Raw genomic sequence first — 21,788 nt, 5'->3', positions numbered from 1 at the left:
GAGGGAGGGAGGAGAAATGGGAGAAAGAACGGAGGCAGAGAAAGAGAGTTCGGGCGAGGAGGAGAGGATGCTAGGAAGAAGGGGAGGCTTCTGGCGCAAGCGAGGATGCGCAGACCGAGGCTGGGAGGCGGCGGGTGCGGGCGGCTCCGCGGCTGCGCGGGCTGCGGGAGGGGGCGGACGCGTGCTGTCGGCGGCGGCCGCGCAGTACCGACCCTGCGCCCGCGGCGCCCCTGCTGCGGCCCGAGCGGCCTGGCTGCGGGATCGGTGGATAGCGATGGCGCGGCCGCGCCGGCAGCGCCCGAGGGCCTGGGCGCCGCTGCTCTTGCTGCTGCTGGCCGGGCCCGTCGCCTGTGCCGCCAGCCCCGCGGACGACGGCGCGGGCGCCGGGGGCCGGGGGCCCCGGGGCCGCGCGCGAGGGGACTCGGGTTCCGACGAGGCGGTGCCGCGCCACGACTCCTCCTACGGCACCTTCGCGGGGGAGTTCTACGACCTACGCTACCTGTCCGAGGAGGGTGAGGCTGCGGGAGGATGAGGGGCTGCGGGAGCGGAGACCCGGGACGGGGACCGGAGGCAGCAGGAGCGGGGGCGGGGGCGGGCAATTGGTTAGGATGCGAATGGAGGCAGCGCCGGCACGGCCGAGGCCCGGACGGGGAGCGCGTGGCTCCCACTACCCATCCGCCTGGACAAGTGGTCTCAAGAGCTGTCAGCGCCTTCCACCCGCTGCTGGCTTTACAGGTGGGGAGACTGAGGCCGGGAGAGGCAGGTGGTCAGCCAAGTCCTGCGAAGCTGCGGACAGGTGGGGCTGAGTCTAGGCTCCCCCAGTTTTCAGCATCTGGCCTCCACTCTCTGTCTCTGTCAGGGATTGGGGTAGAGGGTGGTAAGGGAGGAGACTGCCATCTGGCCTAGGGTGTGTGAGATAAGAGCAGCTGGTGGGAAGCAGAAGTCCCAATTTAAAGAGAGATGTTGCCTTATTTCCTCCCTGTCTGTATGGACCTAAATTTGCAGTGGCTAGTGTCCCAAGCTCAGCGTTCTGTTCGTGCTCACTGCCCTGCCCATGAGAGCCGGGTCACATCTCTTTCCCCACTTCCATCCCACTTCTTTACTGTCTTCCCACATGTCATGCATCCCTAGTGTGAGCCACCATTGTTGGGGCCTGGTGGGCCCAGAGACAGGGTGTTTGTCCCTCAATGACCTCCCTGTAGAGGCAGTGTTTCAGTGAGCACAAAAGCCAAGCTGATTTTCTTCAGAAGGAATGGAAACTGGCTTCTTACTTCTGCAATTTGGAAAGTGATTTTCCTTTTCTGCTAAGAGGAATATCCAAGAATCAAGTTGGGCTTTGAAATGTTGTGTGTCCCAGCGGATGATATGACGCTGGATGTATCTGTTACTTAAGATTAGGTTTAGTTACCTACAACAAACAAACATTAATAGCTTAAATAAGATAGAAGTTCCTCTGTCAGGTAAAGAAATCTAGAAGTAGGCAGTCGAAGGCCACTGACTGCTTTATAAGGAGATTGCTCAGAAGGCCCATGTAACAATTCTACTTACACTTCATTAGCCACAACCTAGTCATATGGTGACACATAGGTGCAGAGGAGGCTGGGAAATGTAGCCTTTATCTGGGAAGTAATATGCCCAATTCAAAAGCTGGACTTACTGTATTATATGGAGAAATGGATTTGGGGAAATACATTAGTTGGGTAGATGCTTAACTGCTGAAACAGGGACCCCAACATACAGTGGCTTAAATAAGATAGTTTATTTTTCTTTCACTTGAGTCTGGCTGGTCTGGGCAGGTGGTCCAGCTCTGTTCCACAAGGTCATTCAAGGACCTAGGTTCTTTCCCTGATGTTGTTCCCCCACCCTCTAAGGCTTTGTCCTCATCTGTGTGGAAGTCAGGTTGCTTGCACGTCTTTGTTCAAGCTTAAGGAAAGGAGAAAGAGAGGAAGTTCAGGACAAACAATTACCTTTTAGGCTGGTTGCACAAATCACTGCAGTTCACATTTCTTTGGCAAGAACCTAATTACATGACCTAGCTGCAAGGGAGGCTGAAAAGTAGAGTGTTCTAGCTGGGTAGCCACGTGGTCAGGGAGAAGGAAAGAAAGCAGGGGCAGAGTAGGGGAACAACAAGCAGAAGTAGAATCTGTCACTCTATAAAAGAATAAATAGTACAAAATCCATCTCTTTTTGAAAGCATGTAATACGTAGTTATTCTGTTCATAGTCAGCCTAGTACACTGCTAGGTGACTCAGAGGTGGCACATGAGAAATTATATTCTCATTGGGCACATGCATCTAACAAATGGAGAACAAAGTCAGATTCTATGTCAGTTTGTATATATAGAGAGAATGAAGTTAGTTGTATAGTCCAGGCACTTTTATGAACATGGACATCAGGTGGGCTGCAGCCCAAAGGAAAGCTTTATAGAGTTGAACCAGGAAGTGTGAGAGACTTTGGTGAGACAAAAGGGGGAGGGCACTTAGGTGAGGTGACCCTACAGGGGTAGCAGGGCCTGTGATGTGTGTACAAATCTCTAGTTTGACTGCTTGGCACTCTCACCCATTCTGCACATACAACCTTAAGCCTGGCTCTAACCCTCAAAAATCTGCAATGGCTCCAACCTACTCCCTGGAGGAAGCTTCAACTCCTTTATCTGGAATTTTCTGTCTGACCCAACTTTCATTTACAACCATCTCTCACTCCTTCCTTTCCCTAACTCTGAGCTTTCACTGCCCATTCTACTCTTCTCTCTGATCCTTTCACTTATCTTCAAAGGCTGATCCTACAACCATCTGGTGGGTGCTAGTGGGCATGTTTGTGGGGTGAGCCTCCCAGGGGAAGCACGCCTTCTAGATTACCCTGGGCCTAGGCTTCAGCCTTGTGGGTCCTGAGTAGAGACTTTCCCAAGATCCTTAGAAATAATCAATGACACTGCCTTAAAAGGGTACTGCCAGCGATGGAGAAGCAGAACGAGGAAATGTCCCAGAATGGGTTCCCACCCAGGAGACGAAGGAAAAAGGCATCAGGAAGAATGTCCCATGCCATGGGGAGGCCCAGTGAAGAGTTAAAATAGTTGATGGATTCAGGAAATGAGAGGTAATGGCTGGTGAGTTCAGTGGAGAAGGAAGGAGGGAGACCAGTTGATTTTGGAGGAAGTGGCAAATGAAGAGGTAGAAATAGTACCTTTAAACAATTCTATCTTTCTATCAGTACAAGTGGGGTTGTCTTTTTCTAGTGACTGGGCTGTTTTCTCTATGCAGGGTACCCCCTTCTCAGGTTCAAAGTTGCCGACAAACTGAATTTTTAATGAAAAAGTAGCCCAGTGGTATGAAATCAGAAAAAGGGAATTAGAATAATGGGGTGGGCATGGAGAATTCCCTGAAACTCTGGTTGAGCCCAGTGACCATTACCCACCTTGTCCAGAGACCATTTCTCCAGTGTCCAGGTTGCCCAAGACCCCCAGGCCACAGACTGAACACTGGCTGACTTGATGTTTCTCATCACCCCCTAACATGTTCATTTTTTTAATTGAAATTATATTTTGGTTTAATGATGCTAGTTTTCAGAATTCTCGGGCTAAGACATTCTCATTTCAGAATGTCTTAGCCTGTACTACTGAGCCTTACAGTCCCAGCTCAGTTGCTGCCTCTTTCAGAGGGCTTCTTTGCTTTTCTCCCCGCATTCCCTGCCGTTAGGCAAGATGTTCTCCCAGAGTACACTGTCTAACCGTGCTGTGACCCTTTGTGCTCTCTGTGGTTAACAGTTTGGATAGGTTCTTGGTGCTTGACTCCTATCACTCATACCCTCTTACCCTTGAGGTTCTCAAAGCCAGAATCTATATATTCAGAACAACAGTAGAAATATCAAACAGATTACCACATGATTATGGGCAAACCTCCTATTCTGAGGTTTCTCTGAAAAAAATGGAGTTGGGTGTTGGCTTAGGGTTAAGTCCTAAGTGAAGCCTGCTGCTCCCTTTTCCTTGCTGCTAAGATTTACAGACCAGGTCTGAGGAGCAAACCCTGAGACTCATCAGCCAGCCACTTGGATGATGGTAGCTGGCTTGCCCTTGGGCCATACCCTACCTTGGAAGGAAACAAGGAACACCGTTCAAGGTTGCTTATCTTTAAGGTATAGTAGTCTGACCGCTTGTAAAACATGGCCCAGTCAATGAGTTTCTGACCATTGAGTTCTGACCACAATTTTTCCCACCTTGGGAAAGAGCTAGTAAGGCAGTAGAGAGAAGAACAGAGCTTGGGGGGAAGGGCAGGAGTTCCTTCATCTGCCTATATTCTTCCTGCGTCTACTGTGTATTGTATGTGGATACGTAACTCATCCCCATACATATAAACATTTGGGATGCTTTTCCCCTTGTGGTGCATATATACGTACTGAGAATAAAAAGACACCCCCCCCCGACTCACACACAGAGGCACATGCACACTTTTTTTTTCATTTATAGTATTTCATTTATAGTATTTATAGTACTTTGGCTTGAACAAAGATAGTGTCACCTTGTTCAGTGACAAAGTAGAAACAGCATATATATATATATATATATATATATATATACACATATATATATTGTTTGGGGGCAGGAGAATAAAACCAAAACAAATCACAGAAAAGGTAAATAATTTAAAGGTAAATAATCTACATCTAATTCATATCCATGAATCTAACCCAATAATAACACTAACTGGAGCTGACTTTTATTAAGTGCCTACTGTGTGCCAGTCACTGTCCTAAGTACCTTACCCATATTAACTTTAATCTTTATAGCAACACTCTGACTTAGATACTACTGCTATTCCCACTTTGGAGTTAAGGAAACTGACCCCCAGAAAGTTTAAATATTGTAGCTAAAGTCACACAGCTAGAAAGTAGCAGAGAACCGGGTGGGTTTGTTGTTGATTGACTTTATGGATAAGGTGGTGCGAGGTGTCCAGCGTGTTTAGAAGAGAGGGCCCCCGTGGACCTCTCTTCTAAACACATGTGCTAGGAAATGCAGTGGAACAGGCGGGATGGGGCATTTTTAGGGGCAAACTTGAAAAGAGGGGCTTGGAATTGATGGGGTAGTCAGTTGGGAACTGCAGGTTCCTGAGTGGTGGAGTGCCATGATGAAAGCTTTGCTAAACGGGCTCCACGTGGGTGGAATGTTCCATTTTACAAAGTCCCTTGACATTTTTGCTTCGTTATATGGTTCTGATAAGCAGTAACGATTCAGGCAGTCCAGAAAGAGAAATAGGCTGATGCAGTAGCTCTCAGAGATTTGAACAGATAATTTCTGGTTAAAACTTCAAGGAATTAAGTACCAAATTAATACCTGAGGGCTGTGATCCAAGCAGTTAATTAGAAGCAATAAATAGCAAACGAGAAGCCATTATCCACCTAGTGGAGTATGGCAAAACAGGCCCAAGGGATTGCAAAAGAGGAACAGATAATGGCTGCGTGTTAGGCAAGAATGGAAACAACAAAGGCATGTTGAGAACCTGGAGAAATGAACCAAGACAATAAGTGCCTCTTGAAGGGAGGTAAAAATGGCTTTCATCCTCCAAAACAGAACAGTTAATTGGAGGGGTTTACAGGGCACATGTGAGAAGAAGGAAAGGGAAGGAGAATAGAAAGGTTTTTGTGCCTCAAACCAATATTATTTGGTCTTCGTCCAAATTTTAATTTTCGATAAAGAGAAAGAAAGCACTAAAATGGAAAGTGGAGGGAAAGGAACAAACAAACAAAACCACCAAAAACCAGTAATAAAAAGGTGGGAGCAACAACATTCTAAATCAACTTATACTTCAATAGAAGAAAAACGTGGGAGCATGGACAAAGCTAAGGGGAAAAGCAGAAGCTGGCATGGCTGGGTGTCTGACGCATACATCTCAGGACTAAGGAAGACGAGTGAGTGTAGGAGAGATAGGAGGGGGTGGGGAGAGGCCAGTAAAGGTCTTCAAATGGCGTTGTGACAAGATCTGATTTCTGTTTTAGAAGCCTGGCGCTGGTGGAAGAATTAGAAGGGAAGTGGGGAAATCAGATAGGAGGCGGTGCAATAGCCAAGAGGCAGGCTCATGTTTCAGGGTGGGAATGAAAGGAATGGTGACGGAGGAAATGTTCCAGGTGGAGGAATCTAGGGTTTCAGGGTTGGGAGACTGGGGGTGGGTGGTGGGATTCTTCACTAAGATAGAAAACATAGGAGGAAGGGCATTTGGGAGGTGGAGAAGCTCAGTGTTGGGCGTCTGGAATTGCTTTGCTTGTGGGATGTCCGGGCAGAAACCCCTGGAGGCAGTGATTGTTGGGCTTAAACGTTGATAGAAGAAAAGGAGAAGTGCCAAAGAATTGTGAAGTTAGAGAAAGAAAAACTCTGAGGAAAGTAGGAGGAAAGAAATAACGAAGTAGCAGAATTTCATGAAATAGAAACCAAATATTCAGTAAAGAGGATCAAAAAAGCCAGAAGTGATTCTTTGAAAATATGAATGAAGCAGATACATGTATTAGTCAGTGTTATCTAGAGAGACACAGCCAATAGGATGTGTATGTATATATAGATGAGAGACAGAGAGAGAGAAGTTTATTTTAAGGAGTTGGCTCACAGTTTTGGAGGTTGGCAAGTCCAGAATCTGCAGGGTGGGCTGGCAGGCTGGAGACCCAGGAGAGAGCCGATGTTATAGTTCAAGTCTGAAGGCCACCTGCCACAGAATTCACTCTTGCCTGGGGAAGGTCAGTCTTTTTGTTCTGTCCAGCTGGGGATGAGGCCCACCTACATTATGGAGGGCAATCTGCTTTACTCAGAGTCCACTGGTACAAAATGTTAAATGTTTATCTCATCCAAAAACACTCTCACAGAAACATCCAGAATAATGTTTGACCACATATCTGGGCACCTGGCCGAGCCAAGTTGGCACATAAAATTAACTCTCACAATAGGATTCTGGCAAGATTGATAAGGAGAAAAAGAGAGAAGATAAATAATATTAGGAATGAGAAATAACCCTAGACATAGCAGAGATTAAAAAGCTAATACAGGGCTTCCCTGGTGGCGCAGTGGTTGAGAGTCCGCCTGCCGATGCAGGGGACACGGGTTCGTGCCCCGGTCCGGGAAGATCCGACATGCCGCGGAGCAGCTGGGCCTGTGAGCCATGGCCGCTGAGCCTGCACGTCCGGAGCCTGTGCTCTGCAAAGGGAGAGGCCACAACAGGGAGAGGCCCGCGTACCGCAAAAAAAAAAAAAAAAAAAAAAAAAAAGCTAATACATTACAACTCAATAATAAAAAGACAGCCTACCCTATTAAAACATGGAGAAAGGCTCTAAATAGACATTTCTCCAAAGAAGATATACAAATAGCCAATAAGCACATGAAAAGATACTCAGCATCATTAGTCATTAAGAAAATGTAAATCAAAGTCATAATGAGATACCACTTAACACCCACTAGGATGGCTATAATTAAAAAAAAAAAAAAAAAAAAAGGACCTTCCCCCAACCCCCCCACAGTACATTGCTGGTAAGAATGTAAAACAGTGCAGCTACTTTGGAAAATAATTTGATAGTTCCTCACAAGGTTAAACGTAGAGTTAACATATGACACAGTAATTCTATTCCAAGAGAACTGAAAACATATGTTCACACAAAGACTTGTACACAGATGTTCATGGCAGCATTATTCATAATAGCCCCAAAGTAGAAACAACCCAAATGTCTGTCAGCCCCTGAATGGGAAAAAAAATGTTGTATATCCATACAACGGAGTGTTCCATAAATCAAGAAATATCGTTAATTCTGTGTACCTAGGGTATTTAAAAATTAAAATTCTACAATAAACATAATTTTCCAATAAAATTGTACAGTGCATGTAAAACAGATCCAATTGAATATCTTTGTTCTCTAGGCTTCAAGATGATAACTGCTAATAAGATATGGTTTTTCACAAACATTTACATTGTATTGCTATTCAAGGATTAATACACTTACTCTCTACCCATCAAGGTTTAGTCAGAAAGACAGAAACCAATTTTGTAAGCTTTTTAAAACAGGATAACCAGCCCAGGGAGCTGTCTGAAAAGGTATTGAGGGGACTGCAGAAGCAAAAAGGGAGCTCAGAGAAAGTCACTTTGGGAAGCGGCTGCCGGCCCTGGGGCTGAGAGAGCAGAGAGAAGCGCTTGAGGTTGTGAGAGCCAAGAGCTCAGACAAGGGACCTCCCACTCCCACCCCGACCCCAGAGGTGCAGCCCATCCTCTGAGAATGGGCTGTCTGCCCAGCTGATGCTGGTTCCTTTGAAGAGGCTGGTCCTGGGAGTCTAGAAAAAAGCTGTAAACTCAAACCGACTGCCAATGCAAGGATGAAGTAGAGTTGCTGAGGACTTGCATATTGGACAGCAATCAAACAGGAACAAATGGTCTTTCCCTCCTCCTGCCTCCCAACCTCCCTTTAATGTTTTCTTTTGGCGGAACCTAGCCAGCTGGCAAAGGAGAGATGTGGTTTGCAGAGTACTAGCCCATCCTACAGCTGGCTGTAGAGGCTGGGTTGTAGCTGAGATACAGGAGCTTAAATATTGGCACGTGGTCCAAACTTATTTTATTCCAAATAGTAGATCATTTAATTTCAGGAAAAAAAATATAATATTGCTTGGCTTATATTCTGATACCAACCCCAGTTGGTGTCTTGAAATTCAGTTCTGGCACTAATGACCCCACAGGTTAAAGGGCATGGTCCACAACAAGACTAGCCTCACTTCAGACCAACTGGCTACCAATCCAGGGGCCACTCACAACCCCCCTTGGGTTCTATAATTCACTACAATGTCTCAAAGGATTCAGGAATGGGCTGTACACACAATAACAGTTTTAGTATCAAGGATACAGCTCAGGAACAGCCAATGAAGACACACACAGGGCAGAGTCTGGGGGGCTCATGAATGCAGTTTCCATGTCCTGTCCTGGAAGGAGAGGATTCCTCTCCATGGAATCATGACTTGTCACCCTCCCGGCATATCAGTGTGTTCACCACCAGGAAGCTGCACTGAGCTTCAGTGTCCAGTGTTTCTATTGGGGTTTCATTACCTAGGCATGGTTGATTTAATCATTAGCTACAGAATTGAACTCAATCTCCAGCCCCTCACCCCCTCCCTGGAGGCAGGGCTAGCTCAAAGCCCCAAACCTCTAATCACGTGGTTCGTCTTTCTAGTGACCAGTCCCCATTCTGAGTCATCTTATCTCTTAGCATAAACTCAGGTGTGAACCCAAGGGGCTCAGGAATAAGAAAGACCCATTGGGAAATTCCAAGGATTTAGAGTCTCCTTCCCAGGAACCAGGGACAAAAACCAATCAAATTCTTTATTACAAAACATCTTACAGGGACTTCCCTGGTGGCACAGTGGTTAAGAATCCGCCTGCCAGTGCAGGGGACATGGGTTCGAGCCCTCGTCCGGGAAGATCCCACATGCCACGGAGCAACTAAGCCCGTGCGCCACAGCTACTGAGCTTGCGCTCTAGAGCCTGCGAGCCACAACTACTGAGCCCGTGTGCCTAGAGCCCATGCTCTGCAACAAGAGAAGCCACCGCAATGAGAAGCCCACGCACCGCAACGAAGAGTAGCTCCCGCTCGCCACAACTAGAGAAAGCCTGTGTGCAACAACGAAGACCCAGTGCAGTGAAAAATAAATAAATAAATAAATTTATACTTAAAAAAACAAAACATCTTACAAAATGAGAAGAAAATGTGATATTATTAAGTGATGCCCAAATTCATTTGACAACAAAAGTTCTCATTCCAAGATTTAGAAGCATATAAAATAGGAAATCAGTGCTAGAAAAGCCTTGAGAAATAAGCCATTTACCGACATTAATAAGCTAGTTCAATACATTTATAAGTGAGCTTTGTTCCAGAACTTGCTCTTATTTGGAGCTTAGAAACCCATTCTTCTAGAGACGATCTTACCCAATGGTTAGTTTAAAAATTTAATAGTAATAATAATCCAATAGTAATAATTACTGGCATTTATTGAGCTGGAAATTTGCTATATGCTGTTGTATTATTCTAGATGCTAGGAAGTAGTAAGGATGATGGAAGGAAATGGTGAACCTGCGTCAGAAGCAACATTACAAGAGATTGTCTTTTTCAGACACCTATAGAACCTTAAAAACATAAGTAGTCATTGCATTCCTGGATAAATACTCTGAGAAAAAATAGCCACAGCATTGTAGTGAGAAATAAGAGGAAGAACATATAGGGTGATGCTTAACATAGTAGCATCGAACTCCATAAATATTAAGAGAAAAACAAAAAACTCATCCAAGGTGGGACTCAGTCTATAGTACTTAAGTGGATTTACGACTTAGCATAAAATAAGCATGAAAATAGAAAAAGTAATGCATCTGGCCCAAGTACTTAAAGATGGTGAAAAGGTAGGGCTATACTTTAGTATGTGATCAAGATCCAGGGTAGTAGAGATGAACTGTCCATAGAGCACAGATATGAACCAGGAAAATGTGGCCTGGTGACTTTTTTTTTATTGAAGTGTAGTTGATTTACAATGTCATGCTAATCTCTGCTGTACAGCAAAGTGACTCAGTTATACACATATAGACATTCTTTTTTTAGATTCTTTTCCATTATGGTTTATCACAGGATATTGAATATAGTTTCCTGTGCTGTACACTAGGACCTTCTTATTTATCCATTCTAAATGTAATAGTTTGCATCTGCTGTTGGCTTTTTTTTTAAAGTATAATTTAATGAAACAAAGTAAACAAAACCTCATTTAAAAAAATTACAAATCACAAAGAAAGGACTTCAGAATAGTGAGAGAAGAAAAACTAATACAATAATTTTTTTAAGTGTATTCGCACTGCCTAATATCTATGGGTGATTTTATTTATTCATTTGACCATCATTCAATGTCCAGTGTCAAGCACTGTGCTGGGCAGAGAATACAAGATGAATCACACATGGTGCAGGGAGTGGACAGCCTAGAAGAAAAATATTTGTGTCACAGACTGGAAGCATAATGCAGGCTTTCCTTTGATGTGTGGTTGAATGCATTATGATGTTAAGAAAGATGCATGAAATGATTTATTTAAAGAATTAATGAGATAAAATGTTCTATACAGCTTAATGAAAAATGGAAGTTCAGAGAAACAGAAAAATCATATTATAACATATAGCTATAAATGGAAAACCTCTGCTATCAAATATAGAAATGTTTCATTTATTTTTTCTCTTAGAACATGTGTATTGTATAAAACTGTGATTTTCACGCTCTCAGGGGACAGTGGTGAGCCAGTGGGTATGATATTATGTCCTCTTTCAGTGCCTCAGGCTCCTTACCTGTAAATGAGGAAAAAGCCCTTTCTCAGTTAACGTGCAAGGCTGGGTTCAAAGATGTGTGCCCCTACCTGCCCCTCATGAGAAGGGTGATTAGGCTTCAACAAAGCTCTTTTCTGAGGCCTTCACCATTTCTAGACGCGTGCGCTAGAGAATAGTCAACCTACTAAAAAGAAGCATTTCTCATTGGAAACGTTGTTCCTGGATTTTCTAACCATTATTTATTCTCACTGGCCAGGTTACCCTTTCCCTACTGCTCCTCCTGTGGATCCATTTGCCAAAATCAAAGTGGATGACTGTGGAAAAACTAAGGGATGCTTTAGGTTGGTAGATCTGCGAGTTGGATAACTTTAAAGCCAAGACTCTGATTTTACTTCTCAAGGTAGTATTTAAATTGCATGCAGTTCACTCTAACCAGGGACCTGTACCCCTCATAACTTCAGCAGAGATGCGGCTTGTTTCTGATGGCCACCCCAGGTTTCAGTCTTCCAAGCCTTGAGCTGTAGCATGCCTGTTGGCCCTAGAACGTTCTTCTCTAGGTCTTCATTTATGACTGTACGCCATTGGCTCAGGTGTCTAACCAGTTGGCTGTAGGAAAAAGAATCACATAACACAGATGTCTCTGCTTATTCAGCAGGGGTGTGGATGGAACAGGCAATAATAGATGTGCCTGAGACCCAGTTCCTTTTCAAATCAATAGTCATGACTTATGGGTAGCTGTATGATACTAACTAGTCATTACGCATTGATTATTGTGTCTAGCTAGTTGTTTCAGATCTAGTGAGTTCCTGCCTGATTATTTGTAGTATGCTGTCAAGACTTGATGGGCTGGAGCTAGAAAACAGTAGTGTAGACGGTGGGCCTCCCGTCTAGACAGCTGTGCTTTGTTGGGAAAGCCTCCTTTTCTTTGAATCCTTTATTTCCTAAAACAAATTGTCCTTGAGTAAAGATTTTGATGGCCACTGCACTGAATGTTTTGGTTTTTTTTTTTTTTTTTTGGTTCAGTGCTCAAGGAGAAACAATTGAACATGGGGGTTTTGAGTTTTCTTTGATTACAAGTGTATTTCTAAGGAATTTTTAAAAATCCAGTGATATGATTATTGGGGCAGATAGTCAGCAAAGAATACTTCTGGTGATTAGGGGATATTTTTGAGAAGCGAAGGCATTTTAGTGCCCTGCTGGCTTCAGGGAGACTTCCTTTCTGGCCCATTCGCCCCTCTTTTAGCTTTCCTCGCCCTTTTCAGGTTTTTCAGCCTAGTTCCTGTGGTCTTGAGCTTACACCTCCTGCCAGCTTCTCAGGGTATCTGCCAGCAGAGCTGCATGTTCGTTGTCTCCCTCCTCCGTCAATACTTGGCAGCCTTGCATCCTGTACTTTTAGATACCTTCCATCTGAGCTTAGATTATCCCACCCGTTGCTACAATTTTCTGTCGTTTCTGAAAATGGTGTAAAGCAGTGTTCCTGAAACTAGGGCTTGCTGATCCTTAAAGGATCCACAAGTCCTCTGGAAGAAAATTTAAATTCATGTTTTCATTTCAGTGATGCTCCTTAAACAGGTTAACAAACGCATAATCTGGTTATCTGGATAACCACCTTACAGTGCTCTATACTTTAGTGTCTGAATTGTATTAGCACCAAGTAGCCCGATAGAGCAAAAGCAAATTTTATGAATAAATGATGCGTTCGCGCCCAGTGAATACCAGATGAGGCATTTGTTTGGTGCCTTGTATGTATAAGTGTTGTGGAGCAATTCAGATAGATAAAAGTGGAGGGGAGTGGAGTCATGTCTAGTAGTAAGAACATGCTCAAAATAAAGACCCTGCAGAGTCCACTCAGACACACTACATGCAGGTAAGCAGAACGTCGCTTTCAGTGAAATGACCTCATTTGTCACGTGAATGCTATGAATTTAAAAGTTCCTGGTTTTGTAGTTTAATCTATATTTAATTTGCCCATTTTTGTTAGTTTAATTTTGTAGTTTAATTGAAAATTTGTAAGTGAAAAGAACTGGTAATTTAAATTATTTAAATTATTAACTCAGAGAATTTTTTTTCTCTAAAAGGGATGCAGAAATAATTCAGTAATAATTAATATTTGAGAAACTCTAATAACACGTAGAGAACCCTGGCTAGGCCTGGAGGCCCAGGTTCAGTCCTGTTCCAGCTTGATTCACTCGGTAAGTTCCTTCCCATCTCTGGACCTCAGTTTGCAGGTAGATAAAGAGGAGCATTCCGTCTCCATGGTCTCTCCTGAGTGAAACTGGGGTTTTGAGATCCCAGGTAGCAAAGATCTAATTTATTTATTAATATTGCTTAGCGTCCTGCCTGACACACAGATGTTCTGTTGATGTATTTTGAGTAAGTGGCTGAGGAAGCAGTAATATCTGTTTTGATATATCCTATAGATATGGCAAACCGGGCTGTAATGCAGAGACCTGTGACTACTTCCTTAGCTACCGGATGATAGGGGCTGATGTGGAATTTGAGCTGAGTGCAGACACAGATGGTTGGGTAGCAGTTGGATTCTCTTCAGACAAGAAAATGGTAAGACACAAAGCATGATAGAAGCTGATTTTTCTCTTTAGTTTGCTGTGCTACTTTAGACTTTAGAGAATGAGCATGGTTGTGTTTCCCTAAGTTATGACGCCACTTTTAAATGGGAGAAGCCGATTTCTGGCATTTAATTTTCTCTTTCAAAGTAAAGCAAGTAAATTGATCAAATCCTTATAACAATTATACTAGTTACGGCTCTCTGATTACAAGTGAAAAGAAATTTCAAGCTAGCTTAAACGGAGATGGAAGGGTTGCTTATGAGAGCACAGGGTGTCTCGTGGTACCTGTATTCATTAGTTATTTCCACAGTACTGCTGCAAGAGAGCCCCCAAAACTACGCGGCTGATAACAGGAAGCATTTCTTTCTTGCTCACATGTGTGTGGATTGGCTGGGACTCAGCTGGGCTTGGCTCCAGGCCATGGCCTGGATTCAGGTATTCTCTAATCATTCTGGAACCAGTAGCTACCCAGGCGTGTTTTTCTCATGGCAGAGGCAGAAGCACAAGAGCCATCCAAGCTTATTTCAAACCTGTGTTCACATCACATCTGCTGATAATATTGCATTGCCTGAAGTAATTCACACAGCCAAGCCCAGAATGAAGGGGCAGGGAAATACACTCCCTCTAGCAAGAAGCCTTGTATGTACATAATATAACAGCAGGGGAGTGCAGAATTGTGTCCAACGATTCAGTCTTCCACAGTGTGCATGGGCAGGAACACATCTGGTCCTCAGAAAGGACTGTGAACGGGAACAGGCAGGAACCCAGGTAGCTGACCATCCCTCACCTCTGCTTCTGTCTGTGCCTCTGCTGCATTCTCTTTCCTCTGGGGCGTCATCATTTGCCATTCACTGTGCCAAGGTGCTTCCCAAATAGCCAGACTTTCTTAGGCCTTTGAACCTTTGCGTGTGCTGCTGCTTCTTCTCTTCACATGGTCTGTTTTGAGGTTCTTCCAATGAGAGGAGGGCAGCTCAGACCACGGTTATGGCAGCAGGCGTGGTAGGAAGGGCTCAGATTTCAGATATGTTTTGAAGGTAGCGCTGACAGTCTTTGCTGGTGGATTGGACATAGGTTGTATGTGGGCGGTAAGAAGAGACTGGGGGATCAGGCTAAGCAATCAGAGCTCCAGTGAGTTTGTTCTTGGAGAGTCACTAGAAGAATGCACTTCTCAGTCCAGGCTGTAAGACAGTGGGTCCACCTGGTAAGACGGCATGGATACTAATTTATATCACTTATCTCCTACTTTAGGGTCAATAGGAGAAACAGCAGGTGTGTGTCATCCCAGAAGCTGGCTTGCAGTGCAATTGACCATTTCTTGTCCTGGAATGCATTTGCGCTCATGATGCAGCTGTTAAGATTAGGGGGCTCAGAGGAGGGAGGTCGAGTGAGGAGCATTCAGATTTTATGTTTGACATTTTGCTATCTAGAGGCCTTTAAAGTATAGGTCTCAAAAAATACATATATATAGGTCTCTCTTTTCTTCTCCTATTACTCCAAGAAGCACAGATTGAAAAGTTTTCCAAACCTGGATGCACAGGAAAAGCAAAATGGAACCCTTTTTTAATAACCTTTAACTTTTTTTGAAATGATGCATTACTGTTTTCTTCGTTAGATTTTATTTTTTAGAGCAGTTTTAGGTTCACAGCAAAATTGAATAGAGGGTACAGAAGATTTCCACATACCCCCCTAACACACACGCGCAGAGCCTCCACCATTATCAGCATCCCTCACAGGAGGGGACATTTGTTATAACTGATGAACACCTATAACGTTCTTGGCTTGTTTTTTACGAAAATGTTAAACCTACAGACAAGCTGCAAGGATAGGACCATAAACTCCTGTATATATGTTTCACCTAGATTCACCAAATGGTAACTTTTTTAATTGTGGCAAAACGTACATAACCTAAAATTTACCATTTTAAAGTATTCAGTTCAGTGGCATCAGTTACATTCATGGTGTGGAACCGTCACCACTATCACTTTTTCTCAAACAGTAACATTTGCCACATACGCTTTATGTCTCTTTACTGCTGCTGCTACTACAACAACTCTGAGTGCTGCTACTACTTGCTATTTTTATTATTTTCTGGAAACTTTGGAGGTTAAATTGAAGATATCATGACCCTTTAACCCTAAATATTTAAGTGGGTATCTCCTAAGATCAAAGACATTCTTTTTCATTATATAGTTTATTAATTTCAGGAAGTTTAACATAGATACAATAGTATTATCAAATATACTTGTCCATTTTCAAATTTGCCCTTTGTCCCAATACTGCCCTTTACAGAAATTTTTATTTTATGGCTCAGGAGTCTGTCTAGGAACACCATTAGCTGTCATGCATCTTTAGTCTTACTTATTTTGAAATAGTTTCTTATCTTTTCTTTTTGGTCTTTCATGACATTGACCCTTTTGAAGATTACAGGCCAGTTTTTTGGTAGAATGACCTTCCATTCAGGTTTGTCTGATTGTTGGCTTATGATGAGGTTAGTGTCTGTGTTTTCGGCAGGACTGCTGGAGAGCTGGTGATGTATTCTTCTCTAAATGGCTCATTAGGAGGCACTCGATGTCAGCTATGGTGATACAAACTCTGGTCACTTGGTTAAAGATTTTTTTTTAAGATTTTTTTGATGTGGATCATTTTTAAAGTCTTTATTGAATTTGTTACAATATTGCTTCTGTTTTATGTTTTGGTTTTTTGGCCGCAAGGCATGTGGGATCTTAGCTCCCTGACCAGGGATCGAACCCGCACCCCCTGCACTGGAAGGCAAAGTCTTAACCACTGGACCGCCAGGGAAGTCCCTGGTTAAAGATTTTTAATGGCTTTTAGAACAATTTTTTGGGGTGGGGCTTCCAATTACAGAGTTAATGGATCGTATATTTCGGAGTGAAATTTCTTTCTAGCAGAAAAGTTTGCCAAAGACACACCTTTGACTTTTTTCTCCATCATCTTTCGTGTTAGGGTGGTGATGATGTCATGGCCTGCGTCCACGACGACAACGGCAGGGTGCGCGTACAGCACTTCTATAATGTAGGCCAGTGGGCAAAGGAGATTCAGAGAAATCCTGCCAGAGATGAGGAAGGAGTTTTTGAGAATAATCGGGTCACCTGCAGATTTAAACGGCCTGTGAATGTTCCCAGAGATGAAACGATTGTTGATCTGCATTTAAGTTGGTATTATCTGTTTGCTTGGGGTCCAGCCATTCAGGGTAAGCTTACATTTTGCTATCTGAATTAAACACCAGACACGGCTGTGCTTGTAGTCCTTATTTACTGGGCGAGAGAGTGATAAGCACTTGCCTAACATAAGAGAGAGAGGCGATATGAATGTTCTGCCTTCAGAATGTTATAATGGACTTACACACATGAACACAGAAATGGACAAGTTATACACATGCATAGTTAGAGCAAGATGTACAAGATAGTATATGATGAGCTCTGTGCTTAATGAAACAGATCATATGTCTGCTGTATATGGTATGTGGACTCTAATTCTCACAATGGTCTCATTTACTCCTCACCACGTCCTCCAGAATTGTAGGAATTATCATCCTCATTTTAGAGAGATTAAGGAACTTGCTCAAGGCTATATAGCTAATTAATGGAAGAACTGAAATTCAAACCTAGATTTGTCTGACTTCAAAATCAGTGAGTACTCTTAACTCCTATGCTCTAAATAGAAAAATACTGAACAGGAAAGGGCCTCTGGCGACTTCTCTAGAGATTGACACTCACTTTATGACTATTCTGGTGGTCATAAATCTACCAAATTATCCTATTGTTTAGCCCATTACTCCTCAAATTTTAATGTGTATGGGGATTGCCTGGCTATATTGTTAAAATGCAGTTTCCAGTAGGTCTAGGGTGGGGCCTGAGATTCTGCATTTCTAACAAGTTGGTCCACTGATGACCTCACTCTGGGCGGCAAGGCTCTTCAGCATTTCCCCAACAGTGATCCAAGCATATCGTGAAGCCTTTGAGAGGCTGCTAAAATCAAGTTACACTGTGTCTACAGCATTCCTCCTGGTTCATCAGCCTGATGGCCTGACCAGGGATGGAAGTGAGCTGTTCTCAGTCCCTGTATGAGAACTCATTCTGGGAACTGCATCTTTCTCATCAGCTATCCGTTGCCTAATCTGATCTTTTTTTCCTCTTCAAATTGTTCCCATTGATCGATTGGAGATTTTATACCCTTTTTTTTTGCCTGTTTCTAGTTGGGAAAACATATGGATGCCTCCAGATTTGTGACACCTTCTCCGTTTGCTTATTTCCCAGGTTACCGACAGTGGACCTACAGTTATACCTTTGAGTACTTTCAGTGCCCTGGGAAATAAACTATGTCCTAGGCTGGAGAAATGAACTCATTTTAAATGATGGGATTTGGAATCTAAAACCCTGGGTTTGAGTTTGGTTCTGCCTCTTGGTAGCTGTATCTAGCCTTTCCCTCAAGAAAGGTATGAATTGGAGGTACATAGTTAAGCCTGGGAATTCATGTAGGTGACCAATGATTGAGGTTAGGGAGGAGAGGTGAATGGGACCAGTTGAGAGAAAAACTCTTGCCAGCCGGAGGAGTTTGGTTTGTGTTAACAGGAGCCAGCACGGACACTGCAGCAGGGGCTTGACATGTCCAGTTGGACACAGCTTCTCTAGCAAATAGTACCTTAAAAAACCCTCACTCTGAGCCCTATTTCCAAGATCTTTGCTCTAAATTCATATGCCTTAGTCTCCTAAATTTCATATGGGTTAATCCAAAGGTCAGGCCCTTCCTATCAATTTCAGCTTATTAAGCAGCCTGTGCATACAGGTCAAAAACGTTTCCCATCCAAAGGCTTGTTTGGTATCTTAATCCTCTTACTTTCTGTACCATTCCACACCACTCTGCCAGACAGACATGCAGACATACAGACGCACAGCACACCACACCCTCTCTGGTCTGGCCTGGGCAGGCTACCACTTGATATCCCATAGACTTCCATCTGCAAGGGAGTCCATGTGGTCAGGAGTGGTTAATGAGCCATACATAAAAAATATATTTGGAAAAAAAAAATAGTAGCTCTTGTTCTTTGAAGTTTAGTTTTTCTGTGGTTTGCATGTATCATTTTAAATCTGTACCTTTTTTCTATTGCCCCTTCCTTTTTATTTCTTTCCTCTTTAAAGGCTCCATCACCCGACACGATATAGACTCACCACCGACTTCAGAGCGTGTTGTCAGTATTTACAAGTATGAGGACATTTTTATGCCATCAGCTGCCTATCAGACCTTCTCCTCTCCATTCTGTCTGCTTCTCATTGTTGCCTTGACCTTCTACTTATTAATGGGAACCCCTTAGCCACAGCTGCAAAGCCAACAGATTCAATGCATTATTAAAAAGTCTTTAGTATATTTTTTAAAAATATGCAGTATAATTTTAGCTTCTATTATGTAAAAAAAAAAGACTTATATGATTCAGCTTTCTGGAAGAAAGAGCAAGTTTCTTTTCTAAGCGAAGAGGATTGTTTAATAATGACCCCATACTTTGGGAAAGTACTTAAAACTTTTCTAAGCACTCACTTTCAAATATGTTTTCTTATTTGAGCTTCCCAACATCCCTGAGTTGGCTTGATGAACATTATTATTTTCATCGTACTGAATGGGATTTGAGACCCAGGAAGGCTCCCTTTTTTATGACTCTCGTGCCATGTAGCCTTGGCTACTTGGTCACATATCACATAGCAAGGTAGAGAAAGCTAGGCATAGAAACCATGTCTCTAAACAACCTTTACTCTTCCAACTACAGCTCAAGAGAGTTACTTGGAGTAATACTAAGGAGAACTTCACTGGATGGCCCAAGTTCACAGCCAGCCTTTTAGGCAGAAGAACTTTCAAATTTTCATAAAGCATGAAGGCATTTGGATACTTACACAGCTAATGAGGAGAATGATGGAGATAATAGTGATATGAAAATGGTTCATATTTATTTGAAGTGTCTTCTGGATTAGTAAGTAGCTAAAAGAACACATTTTTTTTTTGCTGCTTGGAAAGGTTAGAAAAGGAACTGTGAGTGTTCCTGAAGATGTAAAATTATATTAATGATAAAAAAAAAATGGGCATTCTTAGAAGTTAGAATTTGGACTCTACTACCACTGTATTTAATAAATTAAGGTGTTCATTTGTGGTTACAGCTAATTCTGTTGTCAGTCATCATATATTGAGTATGATTAAATGTGTATTATAATAGACAAATCATCTTGAATATTCAAGGCATTTTGATAATAAATTAACATTTTTGGAGATTGTGGAGATTTGGAGTAGAAACATTTTAAAGATGACATTTTTCTTTTAAATTAGCTAATGCGAAATGACCCATCAAGTGAATTTACTTAGAGTATCCATTCAAATGTTCAGACATAAATTGGATTGGCAGTCAGCATAATTTATAATAATGTCTTGACTTAATGCATTTTCTTTTTTCAAAGGAACCCAAATGTTCCTTTATTCCAACTGACTGAGTTAACAGCCCATTTAGAGGAAGAGTCTCTGGGTATAATTATGCTGCTGAGACATTTCCACTGTAGAGTTATGGAGTCTTCTGGCTCCCCCCCAACTCCCCACCCCATTGCTTTAAAGTTGGCTTCAACTTTGTGGTTTTTGTGATTAACAACACTGGAGACTGTGATTTCTAATGCCATCCTTGGAATCCATGTCAGAAGTGAAAGGCCACCTCTCCTTTGGGAGAAGCTTTCACATTCTTCTGGCACTGAACAAAAATAAGGAAAACAGGGCTTCCCTGGTGGCACAGTGGTTGAGAGTCCGCCTGCCGATGCAGGGGACACGGGTTCGTGCCCCGGTCTGGGAAGATCCCACATGCCGCGGAGCGGCTGGGCCCGTGAGCCATGGCCGCTGAGCCTGCGCGTCCGGAGCCTGTGCTCCGCAACGGGAGAGGCCACAGCAGTGAGAGGCCTGCGTACCGCGCAAAAACAAAACAACAACAACAAAAAAAACATAAGGAAAACATCCAGATTCTGTGACATTTACTGCGTGCATCCCAGGGATGTAGGAGAAACAATCCTCATTGCAGGTGGGCAGAGGTGAAATGACATCAAGTGAGTGATAGATTCAAACTCAAGTCATCGGGTTCAAGTCCCTGGCTCCACCTGACTCATAACCAAGCCCTCCAGCCTTGGCTGAGGATGGCCTGTGCATCACCTTCTAAGCTACAGTGGTTGTGTAGCAGTGAGGACACTGAGTATGCAGGCACCCACGTTGTAAATAAGAAAGCAAATATTTTTATATTTCACCCTCTCATGTGTATAGTATTTCCGCCATAAATAGGTTAAAACTAAATCGAGACTTGAGCTAGTCTCTGTAGCAGGCAGGGAAGGAATAAATTAAGGGATTTTCCTTCTGCTTACATTTCAAGTCAAGTTAATTGTTTCATGAATTGTTTTTCCTTGGATTACCAGTTTTGCATATTTGTGCTTAGAACTTTCAACGATTTCTCATTTCCATTAGTGTGAAATGCAAACCACTTTGTTTACCTCCAATATCATCTTTTGTCACCACTCCTCACCTTGCTCTGTCCCAGCAAGACTGATTTGCTCTCAGTTCTTCAGACCTGCTTTCTCACCTCTCATGACGTTCCCTGTGCCCAAACATTCTCCACTTCCTGGGCTTGCTGAACTCCTATGCACCTGTCAGGTCACAGAATAAGTATTTCTTCCTCCAGTCCCCTGGACTAAGTATCAATAGGTTCAGGTCCCTGCCAAATGCTCCCAGAGCACACTCGGCTTCCCCATTATTTTACTCATCTCACTTTCCTGTAATTGCTGGCTCGTCCTCCCTGCTAACTCTGTAATGCAGGGACCATTTCCTGTTCCTCATCCTTATAACAGACACGACTGCATAGTAGGTACCCAGCAAACATTTGTTGAATGAATA

At 43.1% G+C, this 21,788-nt stretch overlaps 1 protein-coding gene across 2 annotated transcripts; it reads left to right on the top strand.

Moving 5' to 3' along the window:
* Positions 1-25: 25 nt before the first annotated feature.
* FRRS1L (ferric chelate reductase 1 like) lies at positions 26-19,211 on the top strand. Of its 2 annotated transcripts, XM_089913572.1 has the most exons (6): positions 275-512; positions 625-735; positions 11,558-11,642; positions 13,722-13,860; positions 16,833-17,079; positions 19,028-19,211. In XM_089913572.1, exons 1-6 carry the CDS (start codon positions 275-277, stop codon positions 19,198-19,200), a joined length of 993 nt encoding a protein of 330 aa, XP_089769698.1. In that variant the 3' UTR covers positions 19,201-19,211. The 2 variants fall into 2 exon arrangements, with proteins under 2 accessions (XP_022434814.2, XP_089769698.1); XM_022579106.2 differs by lacking the exon at positions 625-735 and having other exon boundaries at positions 26-512.
* The last annotated feature ends 2,577 nt before the right edge of the window (positions 19,212-21,788 follow it).

Source organism: Delphinapterus leucas, chromosome 6, assembly GCF_059928025.1.
Source record: "Delphinapterus leucas isolate spDelLeu-1000000601 "Yukka" chromosome 6, BTC_Dleu_Yukka2, whole genome shotgun sequence".
NCBI classification, from domain to species: Eukaryota; Metazoa; Chordata; class Mammalia; order Artiodactyla; family Monodontidae; genus Delphinapterus; species Delphinapterus leucas.
This window is presented reverse-complemented; position numbering and strand designations above follow the sequence as displayed.